Source organism: Monodon monoceros, unplaced genomic scaffold (assembly GCF_005190385.1).
Source record: "Monodon monoceros isolate NGI ecotype Baffin Bay Population unplaced genomic scaffold, NGI_Narwhal_1 Super_Scaffold_18, whole genome shotgun sequence".
Lineage (NCBI taxonomy): Eukaryota > Metazoa > Chordata > Mammalia > Artiodactyla > Monodontidae > Monodon > Monodon monoceros.
Window position 1 is genome coordinate 56,822,016 of NW_021703774.1, and position 14,712 is coordinate 56,836,727.

A 14,712-nucleotide genomic window follows, 5' to 3' on the forward strand; every position below is an offset into this window, starting at 1 on the left:
ATATATATATATATATATATATAGTAAAGAGTGATTTTAAAAAAAGAACAGGACAAAAATTTGGTCGAGATAGAAAAGAATGAAAAGCAATTGTGAATTCTAAAGAAGAGGAGAGCCATGATTTTTTAAAAAATATATTTGTAAAAAATGCACAAGCATTCACTCATTCATGCAACCAATATTCTTTGAAGACCTATTATATCCACTCTGCCATCATGTACACATAGAGGAGGATAAGCATGGATGCAGACAGATCCATTTAGTTAGGAGGCTGGCTTAGCAGTGCAGGTGAGATATTGTAAAGATTTTAAAAGGAAATGAATTCAAGTGATTTTAGAAGGTAAAATTGTTGGGATTTGGAGTTGGATTGGACAGAGGCATAAAGGAAGGAGTCAAGGATGAGTCTGAAGTTTCTGAGTGTTGCACCCACGTGTTTTGATACAGGAAAATAGAAAAAGTTATGAGAGGATCAGACTGGGAAAAGGAGCTCATTAGTGCCATGTTTAGGTTGTTTTTGAGGTTGAAGCATTTTGTGCTGTTCAAATGGAAATGTCCAATAGGTAGATGCATATATAGATCTGCAGCTCCAAGGCGGGGGGCCTTGAAGCTATATCCTGGGAGTCATTAGTATATAGATGGTTACTAAAATGGTGAGCCTAGAGGAGATCTCCAAGGCAAAGTGTTTAGAGTGGGAAGAGGAGGGGAGGGGGCCTAGTACTTATGCTAGGTTAGAAAGGGGATCCACTAAACTTAGGGAGCTCATTCTATCACTTAATAAGCTTTTACTGAGCACAGACAACAGTCTGGCACCTGTCCCAGTGGTATGTGACTGCTGTAATCCAGACCAGTATTTAGGGAAGTAGCACTGGTAGAAAATGGAAAGAAAAGTCACAATGTACATAATTATTTAGTGTCACCTCCCAGTTTGGATTAATGGTGATGTATGTCAATGTCCAGGTATAAAGATTTAGATTCAATGCCTGTTCCCACTAGAACTTTCAACTTCATATATTTATGAGTTACTTGGAAAAGAAGCAGAATAGTAACCAGTTTCCCAAACCTCAATCCCCAAGAAGTCTCTAACTGGCTATTATAAAATGAATCATCAGAGAGGGCAAATACATGAAAATACCTAGTACATTACATATTTTGCTCAAAAGCCCTCTCCTTTTCTGAGGATTCTAGAACAGCATTTAAGAGGCTTCTGTGGCCTCTAGCATCAGTTTTCTCCACAGCAGACAGATCTTGGACAGCCAGTTGGGGCACAGGGAATGAATGCAAAGAAGAAAAGGATGGTGGACAAGCTCAGTAGGCCGGGGCACTGACTCCCTATCACTCAACAGACCCAAGTCAATTCTACCAAGACCTTTGCAGACTACCATGAATTTGTGTGGATAAATACAACGGAAACTTGAGAAAACATGTTCTCTGTATATATCTGAAGTGCTGGCTAGGCCTTTCACTTTGCCCATAGTCAAGCTGATTGAACTTAGCCTATCCTGGCTCAAAAATTGATTGAGTTGAGCCCCTTGGCCTTTAAGTTGTATATCTCAATCGTCTTTGAATAGATTTGGCCTCCGCATGTATATTCAGAGTACTGGAAGAGTACCTATCTGTTTTTATGCTTATTTATAACTACACCACCTTCCAGCACCGTGAGGTCCTTTAAAATATAATGACATACTGATGATGAGAAATTAAGTGAATGGGGTGAATGTTCTCTCAGACAAACATTTGAGGGAAAGCAATTTCCCTTCCAGTTCTGGCCTCATGCTTCTGTTTCTAGTGAACGCCCAAGCTCAAGATTATCTTGGAAGGTGTGTATAAACTACCATCGAAGCTACAAAGACAAAATATTCATTCTGTCAGTTTGTTGTTCCCAGCATTGCCTTATCCTGTTGACCCTCCAATGTCAGGGTGAGAAACAGACCAAGAGAGAAGTAGAAGATCCCAAGTTGTACAAGGGTGTATCCTCATCTGTCCTGTAAGTCTCTTGAAACTCTTGCCCAAAAAGGGAGGACCAGTGGAGGCCAGGAGTCAGATTCAGGGGTTGGAAATGGTTGTGAGTGCCCAAGTTGCAGGCACACAAAAGACGGCGGGGGGCAGCTATTGTTCTTCCTTTTAGGGGAAGAGGCTTACCCTAACCCTAGGGCCTAACTCTAAGGTGGCCAATGTTCTGCCCTATCCAAGGACTTCAGGTACTGAGGGTTTCTGTGGCAGTTTTGCAGCATCTCACTACTACCGCCAGCTCTCCGTCTCTCAGAACTGCCCCTCTTTCTTTAAATACTTGGAGTTCGTCTACAGAAATGTCTCACCCACCTCCACAAGGACAAACCTTCTCCTTCCCACTGGAACCCAGGCATCAGCCCTAGCACCCACCTATCCTATCCAGGGTCATCTAGTCCCACTCTTCTCCTGTCCCTTCCTGCTAACCCTGGAATACTGACCACCCTCGTTTCAAAGTAGAGGAAGGCACAAAGCCTACCAGCTGTTTCCATGTTTCCGTTAAAACGCATGTGTAGCATATATTTACGCAGGCCCCGCAGTGACTTCACGCTATTGATATTTCCCATCTTTTGCTACTTGTGTAGAGGGGTCTTCCAGCACATCTCTCTCTCCTGCGGGAGTCCAAGGGTTTTTGAAGGCCGGGGTTAAGTTCCAGCCCCGACCTGGGAGGAATGCGCCCCCTTTCGGCGAGAGAGAGCAAGGAGAGGCGCGTCTGGTAAGGCTCGCGAGTGCGTTCCACCTCGCCGAGCGCTGCGCCCCAGTGCCCCTGGAACTGGGAGGAAAAGGGCGGAGGTGGGATGGCGGTTTTCGCATCTTCGTCCCGGCCGGCAGAGATGGAGAACATTAAAATCTAAGATACTGTGTCTTTATTTTACAAGTTAAAATTCTTCACTGAATTACTGAATTAATTCTCCCTCGCCCAATCTACTCCCTCCCCCACGTCTTCCGCCCCTCTTCCCCCAAATAGATAAGCGTCGAAGAGAGCCTGTGGTTCTGGCCGGGTGCGACCGCCATTCCTGCAAGAGAGTTTCGGTGTAGTCTCTCCTCATGCGGCAGTTAAGAGCATTTCCAATCGCTTGCAAATAACTCCTTGAAAGTAGACAAAATAGGAACCAGAGGACCTGTCCTTGTCCTTTCTCATAACTCGGGCCTTGGGGATTCAAATTAATACACATTTTTCAAATGCATTCCTCATTTGGAGCTGAGTCTGGGGAAATCAATAATGGCAAAAATGAGGACCAAAGTTCTTGGGAATTAGAGCTCCCTCATTACGTGGTGCAGCAAAGCGACTAGGCTATCCAGTGCCCGAGAACTGCATTCTGGTCCTAACTCAGACCTATATAAATTCCTGTATTTGAGAACTCCGGGAACAGCAGAATCCTTGATTCTAGTTGTACTCAGACTCTTCTGAGAAGTCACTTGTGTTTGTGATTGGTTTGTTCTGACGTGTTTTCTTTATTTTCTTTCATAAAATTTCCCTAACCCACCACCATTTGTGCCTTTGTTCCCCTCCCCTCCCCTAAAGTGGCTTGCCCCTGTAATCGGCTTCCCAGATATTTTTTTCACCAGGAAAAGTGCTTCCAGGACAAGTGAAATGTAGTGATTTTTCTTTTTTGTCTTAAACCTAAAATTGATAGGCCATAATTCTCTGTACGACTACTTCCTTGAGGCTGCCTCACTAAATTAGACAAATGACAATGTCAAGAATCTACCAATATCCAGACCACGGTGGAGACTCCTTACACAAAAACGTACGTGTGTTTGGAAAACAAACCCACTGACCCTGAAACACCGATGACTGTCCCTCCTCAGACGTCTCAGCAATGTTTCTCCGCATTTACTGATTTAATAACAAACAGCATTTCGAGAAAAGGAGTTCGTGGCAGTTTGTTGACATTATTATTACTTTTTGAGATGGTTGGTTTTTAACTGAGTGTTGTTAGCCTGCTCACCAAACTATTGGATTTTACAAGAATCCAAATTCTTGTGGGTAAATAATAATGCTGTTGACATATGCATCTTCTTTGAATTGTTGAAAAGGGAGTTAAAAGTGTACCAAAACTATGAGAGTGGCACTCGCCCCGCTTCAAATTAAAACCCAGAATTCGACAAAGAGCGTCCAATCGGATTACAATGGCGCGCAATCACAGGTAGTTCTGTAAATGTTTGGACACGAAGTGGCAACAGGGAGTTGGCCCCTTATCCACCCTCAGGGGGACAAAAAAAAGAAAAAAGGAAGCCTTATATCCTATTCTACAAATACACTCCCCCGATTCCTAAAAATTGTACTTCTTATGGCTTTTGCTGACTCCATCTCTCCTAAAGGGTAAAAAATAAATACATATTCTCAGAGCCATTGAAAGTCCGCACCGCCAGGAGCGAGAGGCACGCGGGGTTCGCCGCGCACGCACAGGCGCGCACGGATTTGCAACTTCCTCGTACCCGCGTCCCTGGCGCCCCCGCGAAGGAGAGAGGTTCTCCAGGAGGTGGAGGTCTGCTTTGACTGTCGGCCCTGCTGAAGGAGGGAGCAGGTAAACAGGATATGGGAGAGGAACTGTAAAAGAAACACATCTTTTTAAAAGAAAATTCAAATGGGTCTAGGGATCCTCATCGTTGAAAACCTATAGATGTTATTTAAAACTGAAAAAGGTTCCCAGAGGTGTCTGCTGACCAGAGCGGCGTTCAAAATTCGGATCTGAGCTGATCTGAGCCAGTGGAATAGGAAGATCTTGGCTCCGAAATTGCTGGGTTTTTTTCGCAGGGGGCTGGAGGGGGGTGACATCTTGTTGGTTTGGAGATGATTTATTTACTCGTGTTGTAAAATCTAAAATGACGCCCCTGGGAAGACGAAGGAACTGCAGGGACCCGAGTGACCTACTGCTCCCCGCCTGACGCCCCTACGCTCTGACCTGAGCTTGCCCGGGGAAGGTTAAGGTCGCCGAGCAAAAATGCAGGTTTGCGCGACGCCCAAGGTGCGGGGAAGGCGCTCCGGAGTCTTGGGCAGGGCCTCCTCAGTGAAGTGAACGGTGGAGCCAGTGACTCACTGTCTTCTAGACCTGGGGGATCTGGAGCCCCAGGGAGTATTGGCAGCCGGGGCCTCGGACTTTAGAGGCTCCCCTCCCCGAAGCTTCAAACTCCAAGCGCCCTTCGCTCCAAAGCGGGAGGGAGTCACTAGGTGGTCAATTTCTCCGAAACGGTAAGAGGAGGCCATTAAGCCCCTTGCTTCTGCATGTAAGGTAAACAGGATTCTCAACCTCTTTTCTGGACTTGACATTCAACCTTGGGGACTCAGTGACCTCCCTTGATCCTGGATTTCACTGCCTCCTCTAAAGAGAAAAAAATTCCAGGCTACGCTTAAAACGGTATATTTCGTTCGCTCCCTCCCTTGAATCGAGATACCTGAGGCCCAAATTCAGAGTGGCGGCACCGGCTCCAGGGCTCCAGGATGGTGCCGCATAGGAAAATTTCTTGGCGCTGTAGGTGTTGCAAATATTGAGACTCCAGTGGAATTGATGTTCCGATGTGAATTCCAAGCAGGGAGCGCCCTGGAGAACGGTCCCGCTCTCCTGGGCGTTTCTCTGGCCTAGAAGAGTCGGCAGAGATGGGCCCCCGGGAATGTGGCAGGCGCATTGGGCGGGTGATTCCTTCGCGCCGCGTTTACACCTCTCCCTTTGTGACAAATCGATTTCCCCGCGCCGCTGTTCTGCATTTGCATCCCGCCGTGGCCCGCGGTCCAGCTGCGCCCGGTGCACACTTAGAACAGCCTTGTGAATGTGTGCTAGTGTGCACGCGTGTCTAATTGACTTTCCGTCTACCTTTTTATGACTACATGTGTTTCCAACGAAAGGTCTTATTAGGACAATCTGGTTTCACTAATTTAGAGGTTGGGAACGTGGAAGGCAGGCGCTTTTTTTTTTTTTTAAGAGTTTGCAGAAGTTCAGATTAAGAAATGACAGCGGGATGCACCGTCCTCCTAGAAGTAGGTCTGCCTATTTTTATGACCTGTTTCTCTTTCCTCTCCCTGACTACCCCTGTTCTACCACCACCCCCTTCTCACTCCACACTCCCCCATTAGCCACTGGATTTCTAACCGTGTTAAAGAACTGTTTCTTTAAACACTTAAGATATTTGAACCGAGAAGTTTGAGAAATTTGCTAGGCTGGGAGTATCAGTAAAAGGAGAAAGAAATCCTTCAACAGAGAGGAAAGTGAAGTGAATAAAAAAGGGGGGAGACAGAATTGTGGTGTGGAGTGCAGGAGATCAGCGGGAAGCCTTCACTTTGGACAGTACGTGGCTCCTCTTTGCTAAGATGGGTCCAGTTTGTAATTCAGAAAAATTTGCAGTATTAATGATCTAACATTGCAAGTGTAAGTAGAGTCTGTTTTACTTATTTCAGCTGAACAGAAAATTTAGGAAGGACCTGTTTCTATATAGCTCTAAGAGGAAAAGGTGTCTTTTAAATGTTCCTCATCTCTGCAAAGGAGATTATGATTTTTCACTCTGGAGCAGACTCCCAGCAGGCTGCTCAAAGCGCCTGACTCTCGGTGCCCTCCTCTGTCCCTTGCCGCTGGCAGCCTAGCTCTAACACCCTGCCTGGAGACTCCTCTCTTCTCTGATTCACAGTCTGACCCTCACTGTCCACAGTGGACTGGAGGCCCAGCAGGGCTCCACTGGTCCTGACTTCTAGGTAGCTCATGACAGGTTCCTTGGCATCTCCAGGTTGGGGCCCAAGACTAAGGACAAAGGTCCTCCTGGACACTTGCTATCACTCAACTTACCAAACCCTCTTATTCTCATCCCAGAGATGGGGAAGGAGGTTGAGGAAACATTGCTTCTAAAAGCAACTACTATTTGTTAGGATAGGCCCTGGTCATCTCCAGAAAGCAAGGCCTGTGGTGTGTGTGTGTATGTGTGTGGGGGGGGGGTTGGGTGTGTGTGTTTTCTCGGCTACTTTCTCAGCCCCAGGTGTCTGTCCATCAGCTCATTCCCATCACCTCGCTCTGCATTCTGCGACCTCCCTCTGGAACTGTTTGTCTACCATTCTTCCTCAAACACCCTCTCCCCCAGAATCTGTTTCCTTTCTGGGGTCACTCCCCACTAGGCCTCCTTACTACTGGAAACTCTGTGATGTGCTCAAGTATCAAGCAGGCAGGTTCCCACAGGTGTCATCCCTTTCCCTCAGGACAAACGGTCCCCAACCATCCCGCGGTTGTCACATGCTCAACGCAGCCTTAGCTGCGCCAGGCCTGGGTCTTGAAAGAGCCATCCCTGGGCTGCCTCCGCACCACTGTGGCCTCGCCTCAGCTTGGGGGTGCTTCCCAGCTGGCCTCCTCAGCCCAGTCTTGCTCTGTACCCACTAGAAGGCCACCATGAACTCGAACTCCCCTCTCTTTGTGTCCACTTAAAGTCAAACGACAGGAACCGTCAGCATCTCTCCAGCCCTGGCCTGCGTGGGCCCTGGGCTTGCTGCGGCCACTGACCCTGGGCCTGCTTTACAGAGCCCTCCGCTTGCTTTTGGGGCAAAGCAGCCCTGGCTGATCTCCCTTGCCGCACCCTGATTTTCTATACAGCAGTTTCTTCACAGTGTTGTTTTCTGTTGTGGCTCCAGCCTTCAGTTCTCCGAATAGTGACAAACGTTGTGATTAATAATTAGCCATGGCAAAACAAAAAAACGGCAGAATTTGCAGAATTAGTGAAGCTGGGTAATAGGCACATGGAAATTCGTAATACTATTCGCCCTACTCTTTGTATGTTTAAATATTCCCTAGTAAAGTGTTTTAAAATAATATTATTTTGCAGTGCATTTTCTTGAGCTACAAGTGCCTACACCTTCGGTGGTTGAGTCATGCTGCCTGGCTGTACTGGGCCTGAGCAGCTCCCCAGAAAGCTCCCCAGAAACCAGGAACCTCAACAAGGAGGCCTCTGCACCTAGGCATTATCCGGGACTTGGGGACACGGGGTCTTCACTCCTCAGAGTTGCCCAGTTTTCCCCTAGTGTCAGGCCAGGTCAGACTCCCCATCACCCTCTGCCTCTGTGCGTCGTAGGGTGGATCGGCCCCAGTTTGCTTTTGGCTAAAAAACTATAAGGGGAGCCCAGGCCTGGACCAAGGATGCAGGGCGAACAGCAGGCAGCCTGCGGTAGAGATGGGCTCTCCCTGCGGCCTGTTTCAGCTTGGCCCTCCCACCATTTTTCACAGGCCTTGCTTCCAGCTGTTTCTAAGTCCCGTTTGCTTTGCTATCTGTTTTCTGAGAATCTGACCTTGGCACTGTTTTTGGAAAAGCACAGAATTCCAGTGGACCCCCTGGTTCCACAGGCTCCAGGTTCCAAGACGAAATAGCAGTCAGCAAATAATGGCATGGAAAGGGATCAGCCTCATTTAAAACCTTCCAGCCAAGTTCTGACTCTAACAACCTTGTTTAGGAAATATCCAACCCCATGTCACCTGTGATGAGCCAGGTGACAGGTCTGTTATAGACTCCAGGACGTATGGATACACTTGGAGTCACTTTTTTGAGGTACAGCTAATAACGCGAGGTGAGATTTCCTTGGGGGCACGATACCAATCAGGTAGGTTGCGGAAGGGAGATTATACATGGACTTTTCTGGAAATTTTGGGGCCAGTAGGGAGAGCTCCTTCAATGCGACACAGTGCTCCGCGCTTCCCCAGCGCATCTCTCCCGTGCGGGCTCATGCGGGGCGGCAGCTCGGGTTTCACCCCTAAAGGACACTACCTTTGCTTCGCCTGAGTCTTCCCGTGTCATTCAGGCCTTTCATTCTACCGGGGGTCTCAAACCCTTATGCAGGTGTCCGCAACAGCCGGGGACAGAGAGTGGCTCCGGGGACAGAGAGCGGATCCGGCTTTCTAGCCGGGCGCTCCGGCGCCGCCTCTCCGGCACACCCGGCCTTCGGAGCCCGCGCTCGGTGCCCAGCCAGAGCAGCGCGGGTCTAGCTCGATTTACGCGGTGCCCTCTGCCACCTCTGTCCCGTCTGCCCTCCAACCCGCTTACGCCACCCGGAAGAAGCCCTCCGAACTCGACTCAGCATCTTTAACCCAATGCTTTCCCAAACAGGGCGGGCTCCCCGAATTTGCACCGCTCTGGGACCCTTTTCCAGCCCAGCCCCGTCGCCCCGCAAGCGGGAAGATCTGGCAGCCGCACTCGTTCGGGACGGAGAGGCAGCGCAGTCGGCTTCGGCGAGAGTCTGCGGCCGGCAGAGTCCCTGACCCCAATCGCAGGGCCTCCCTCCAGCGTCCGCCCTGGTTCCGTCCTCCGCGGAGCCCTCCTTTTCTCATCCTTTTCCCTCTGTCTGTGACCGGCCATTCCTCCGGCCACTGCCACCAACCCCTCCTGGTTCCTGACTTTCTCCCCCTGGCCCCAGGCGGGCTCCAGCCGCCCAGCCCGGACCCCCGCCCTCGACCCGGGACACACACCCCCGCGGGCATGCGCCCCTCACTCACTGTCCTGTTGCGGGGTGTCGCTGCCGCTGGTGAGTCCCGGCGACTCCAGTAGGCTCCGGCCGGCCTCGCCCACGCTCTCGTCCGCCTGCGCCGCCACCATGTCCCCGGCTTCCTCCAGGTCTAGCAGGTGACTGACGGAGAAGTTCTTTTTCGCCTGCAGGGTGTCGAGGTTGCCCGGGCTGTCCAAGCGGCCGCCCAGCGCCGGTTGCCGCTCCAGAACGTGCCCGTAGCTGGAGGTCATGGTCTCCCCCTCCGATCCCACCCACCCCCCTCTTCCCGCTCGAATCAACACCAAACGCTGTGGGCGCGAGGGGGGAGAGGAGAAGAGTGGGGAAGAGAGGGGGGGAGTGGAGAGAGAGAGAGAGAGAGAGGGAGAGAGAGAGAGAGAGAGAGAGAGAAGGAGGGGAAGAACAAAAAAAAAGTGGAAGGAGGGCGGGGGACCCCCTTGTGTAGAGCAGAGCGTTCTGCACCAGCAGCCTTCGACAGCCTCGGTTGCCTTCCTGAGGCCAAGTCCGGCGGGGTCCAAAGAGATAATCCACACCAAAAAATAAAATTAAAAGTCACCCTATGTTCAAGTCAGGAGAAAAAAATCCCTTCCAGCTCTCCAAAAGCGTCCACGCGCACACACTAAAAATAATAATAAGGGGGAGAGAGGAAAGGGGAGGCCAGCAGGGCGGGGGAGTTAGGCAAACAGAAGAACAGAGAAGAAGGGGTGGGAGAGAAGAATCAAAGTGGGTTTTTTTTTTTAAGGTTAAAAAAGTTATTCCCAGGCAAGAGTTCAAGCACCAACAGAAGAAGGCTTGTTCCAGCTTTAAAACATCTTCAAGAAAACGTGTTCCCCCTCTCTGCACTCCTGTGGATTCTCAGGAGTGACTAAAGTTTCAGGAGGAGAGGGTGATGTCTTGCAGATGTATTGGAGAGCAGGATTCTCACTTTACTTTTCGTAAGGAAAAAAAAAAAAAAAGGGCTCCAAGAGTCCGAAGGAGGGTGGTGGTGGGTTTCCCCGTTCCCTTCTCCCTCTCCCCCTCTTCTTGCTGAGCTCCTTTTTCCTTCTCAGTTGGATCAAGAAGCTCTCTGGCACTTCAAAAGGCACAAACTGGCATGCAGAGGAGGCTTTGTAGGGAATACAAGAAAATTGGAGACCCCTGGGAGGGCAGATCTCGACTTAATAGGAGCCTGTAATTACGTGGCAAAGCCTTTGTGTGGTGCCTGACGTTTTACAGACCCCTTTTCTCCATCACAATCTCCTTCTTCCTCCTTTCCCTCGGACCAAAAAAACAGTCTGATTAAGAAAACCCCCTTTGCCAACTTCTGAGCAAGAGAGAAGGAGAGAGGGAGGGAGCGAGAGAGGGAGAGAGGGAGGAGGGGGAGAAAAGGGAGGGAAAAGAAAGCGAGAGAGCCCCTTCAGATTTTTTAAGTAAAGGTCTAATTATCATTCCCCTGCAATAGTATCACGGGGAGAAAAGACAAACTGAAACCCATAGTCACTTCAAACGGGCTGATTATTTTGCTTCGGCATTAACTCCTCCAGATTTGTTTAAGATCCTGCTGGAAAATCTCATTTGCATGTTTTGATAACAGCTGCGGGGAAACTTGTTGGAAAAAATCCACAACTATCTCAATCAAATTTTCTTCTCCCTCTGCCTTTTTTTTTTTTTTTTTTTACGTTTCCTGCTGTTCTAACAATTTTTGGGTGGTGGGGCTGGAAGAGCGTCTGAGAACAAGGGAGACAGCAAGCATATTAAGGCTGCATTTGGCCCTGTAGAGGCAGCCTATTAAATAATGTAATAAAATGACAGGAGTGATCATAATGGAAGGCTCTCCCACGCTTCCTCCGTGGACTGAAGGCAGGTTGGGGGAGATCTAGAAGGCACTGAATCGATTCGAGTCTTTCCGCGCCGCTAGGAATCCCGGGGCCAGGCAGTAGGAAATTTACATATTTATTTAGCTGGAAGAAAGGACTCTAGGAGTTTGTCATAATTGCTCCCCTTCCCCCCACGCTGGCCAATTTCGTAACCTCTTTGGTGCGGCCAAGGTCGCTTCCCCAGGCTACGACGCTAAGCCGAGAGGGTCGCGCTGCCCAGATGCGGAGGAAGCAGGGGCACTCCTAGAGCCAGCTGCGGGCGGAGGCTCCAGCGGAGGTTCAGGGTACAGTCCGGCTGCCCTGGGGGTGGAGGAGGGAGGAAGGACGGAGAGGGGTGGACGAACCCCCATCTAAGTCTACGGATAATGCTTTGTCGTTCTAATGCTGAGCCCTAACTTGACAGAGGACAGAGAGGTGCTTAGCGATTTTTTCATGACCTGTTGGAATTTGGTACAGCTTTAATAGTCTCATTAGAAATGAGTTACTATATGACTAGTAAGTAAAATATTAAGTGTTTATTTGTGGCGTTTTATGTTCGTTAAACACACACACACATACACACATATTCCCTCACTCCCTTGATTACTAAACTTTTTTTTTTTTCTTTTTTTCCCTTTTTCTCCTATAGCCCAGAGGCTCGACTGGAGAGAAAGAAGGGTCCGAGTGTGTGTAAATGGTTTCTGGGCTCCAAACGGCCACAGTTAGCCCAGAACTTCCAGCCCTGATCTAGGAAAAGAACATTTGATGCCATCAAAGGGCTGCAGATTGAAACCAGATGTGCTCGCCTCGGTTCTTTCCATGCATTTAATTAAGGAGCCGGGATGGAGGAGACTTTTTCATCATTAGCCCACCCACTCCCTCCCTCCTCTTTCCATCCCTTCGACCTCCCCCGTGGCCCGCTCGCACCCGGGCCGGGAGCCCCAGAGCCCAGCCAGCGCCGCATGGTGCGCAGAGCCCGTCGCTCCGTCTCCCCAGTGGTCGGGGCTCTAAGCAGTAAACATCTGTCCGCGTCTGGGCTAGCGGGATGCCGGTGGGAGACGGCCGAGCTCCCAGGTGGGCCCGCCGGAGTGGGAGCGTTGCAGGCGGGTGCCTTGCGCGGAGATTTCCAAAACCGTTGGTTGCGCGCGCCTAAGCCGAGCGCACATGTGTCAGTGCCGCCGGCTGGAATGGACGTGACTTAATCGCATAGAGAGGTTTTCAGCCGGCGTCCGGCTGCATGAGCCTAGGTGAAAGGGCTGAGGGGCCGGCCGTTTCTCCCTTCTCTCCACGCCCCGCGAGGCACGGCTGGGAATGTCCCCGCAGCCGAGTCAGCCTCTTCAAATCTTCTCAGAAATGGAGCAGGCCCTAGCCTTTCCCTCCTTCTCCACCCTCATTACACAGTTGTATTTTAATGTTTCTTTTCGTCCTTGATACCAACCGAACTGCCTTTTGTGACAGAGGTCTGGATAAGGGACTAGGGGCTTCTGACACCCCCAGGACTTGCCGCTTCCCCTGAAGACACATTGATCTCAGTCATATGAGGGGAGATCGCCCTTCGGAGGAAGTTGCCTTGTCCAGAGTGTGCCGTCAGCCTGGTTGGTGACCGAGAGGTAGCGACAGGGGAGATACGGGCAGTTGGAAACAATCAGACGTCTCCACTTGTGTTCCGCTGTGTTTTCCAAGGGGATCGGGCGCTCCCTTTACATCATCCACTTGTCATACTCATAATAATATCAACCAATTATACCAATACCAACTAAGATGCTAACGGTTTCAATAAAAACACCGGGCACATTTGCTTAGCATTTGTCGACCAAATTACATATACATGCATATATATGTGTGTGTATATGTACACATATATACATCTATAAATTTCTATGCACAATATTTTCCCAAAATGTCTTCCGGAGTGAGAGTTCAAATACCAGCAGACTGTGTGGGGTTGGCCCAGCTGCCACAGCGCAGCTCTCGGCGCTGCGCTAGAGTCCTGAGGCCCCGGAGTCCCCCTCCAGGGGTGGCATTTGAGGACTACGCGGCAGGAGAAGGGCTGACAGAGTGTCCTCCAAGCCCAGAAGAAGTTGGAACTAGGGGTCAGACTCCCGGGGTGTCCAAGGGAAGGGAGATGCCAGCTTGAGACAGGGTCTGGAGACAGGCGGCAGGGCCCCTCTGGCAGTCCCGGCATGCTTATTTTGGAATCCTGCGGAAAAGGCTCCGGGGACTCTTCACCGCTCCAGAAGGCCATTCCTTCCCAGGGTATCCGTAGTTCTCACTGCAGGGAGCTGGGGCGGCGGGGTGAGTTGGGAGGACGCTCTGGGAGGGTCCCCAAGAAAGCAAATCCTGGAGGCATAGACCCTGCAGAATTGATATTTTTTTCTTGTTTAGGTCTTTGTGGAGTTTTTAATTTTTTTCTATTAACAATTGCTAGTGGATTGGATCCACACCCTTATTATGTTTACACAAAACATTTGTAATTTGTTGAGATTCTGGACTGTAATTAAAAACAAGCCGGATAACCCTACAGGGAGATTTCATGAGCAAGGAGCGAATTCACCCGGTAAATGGTGAAAGGCGTCGGTTCGTGCTGCCAGCTGGCCAGGCGGGAGAAGGCTGAAGCGGAACCCTCGGAGCCAGCACAGACGCTGTACCTCGGGCACACAGAGGCGGGCCACGGAGCTCCTTCTCAGAGTGCCAAGGGTCTCCACGCCTGGCCTCTCCCTGCGTCCAGGCGCCAGGCCCTGCTCGCCAGAGGGGTGGAGGGAGGGGGAAATTGGTGGATCAAAGTTCTCTCGGCTCAGGTTGCAGGAACCAGGAGGGCCAAGCACCTCTAGAATTAGAGAATGACCATCTGGCAGAAAGATGTCAGGGGAGGAGAAGCTGTGGCTGGGAGCACATGCTCATCTCCCAGGCAAGCGGCAGGCCTGGCCTGGGAACTTAGAAGTCCTCAGAGAATGCTGTGGCCTGTTTAGTTACCTAATCACTACTTTGTTTTCACCATGTGACTTCCTTTTGGGAAAAGTTAGAAGGAGAGCATTTCTAACTCAAAATCTCTAAACATGTGTAGATCTTTCCCTGGCTTTTGCTTTGACTTCCATCCATCAATCAATGATTATTAAAATGTGAAGCCCTGGATCATGTAATTAACCAGAACCCTCTTCTTCATGATCCCTCCAGGATCTGAGAGTGGCTTTCCAACCCTTCCTTCTGCCCTATCCTTTTTAAAAATAACTCCTGTTTCTAGATTCCTCCCCAAGTAAGTGGGAGCAAAGCTCGGACTAGCAAGGAAACTTGCCAAGAGATCAGACCAAAGTAGGAAGGAGGTTTGGTTCCCAGTTATGTGCCCTTGTGTGGTCCTATTCATAGTTAGGTTTGGTATTGATTATTGTCCAGGATTTCCCTGGCACT

General features: G+C 50.0%; 1 protein-coding gene across 1 annotated transcript in view; it reads right to left on the reverse strand.

Moving 5' to 3' along the window:
• The window catches only part of PRRX1 (paired related homeobox 1), a 70,639-nt gene extending 59,891 nt beyond the window's left edge, over positions 1 to 10,748 (reverse strand). Inside the window, exon 1 of the mRNA XM_029231204.1 lies at positions 9,465 to 10,748. Coding sequence (XP_029087037.1) covers positions 9,465 to 9,705 — 241 coding nt within the window. The 5' untranslated portion in view covers positions 9,706 to 10,748. The remainder of the gene's footprint in view (positions 1 to 9,464) is intronic.
• Positions 10,749 to 14,712: the final 3,964 nt, after the last annotated feature.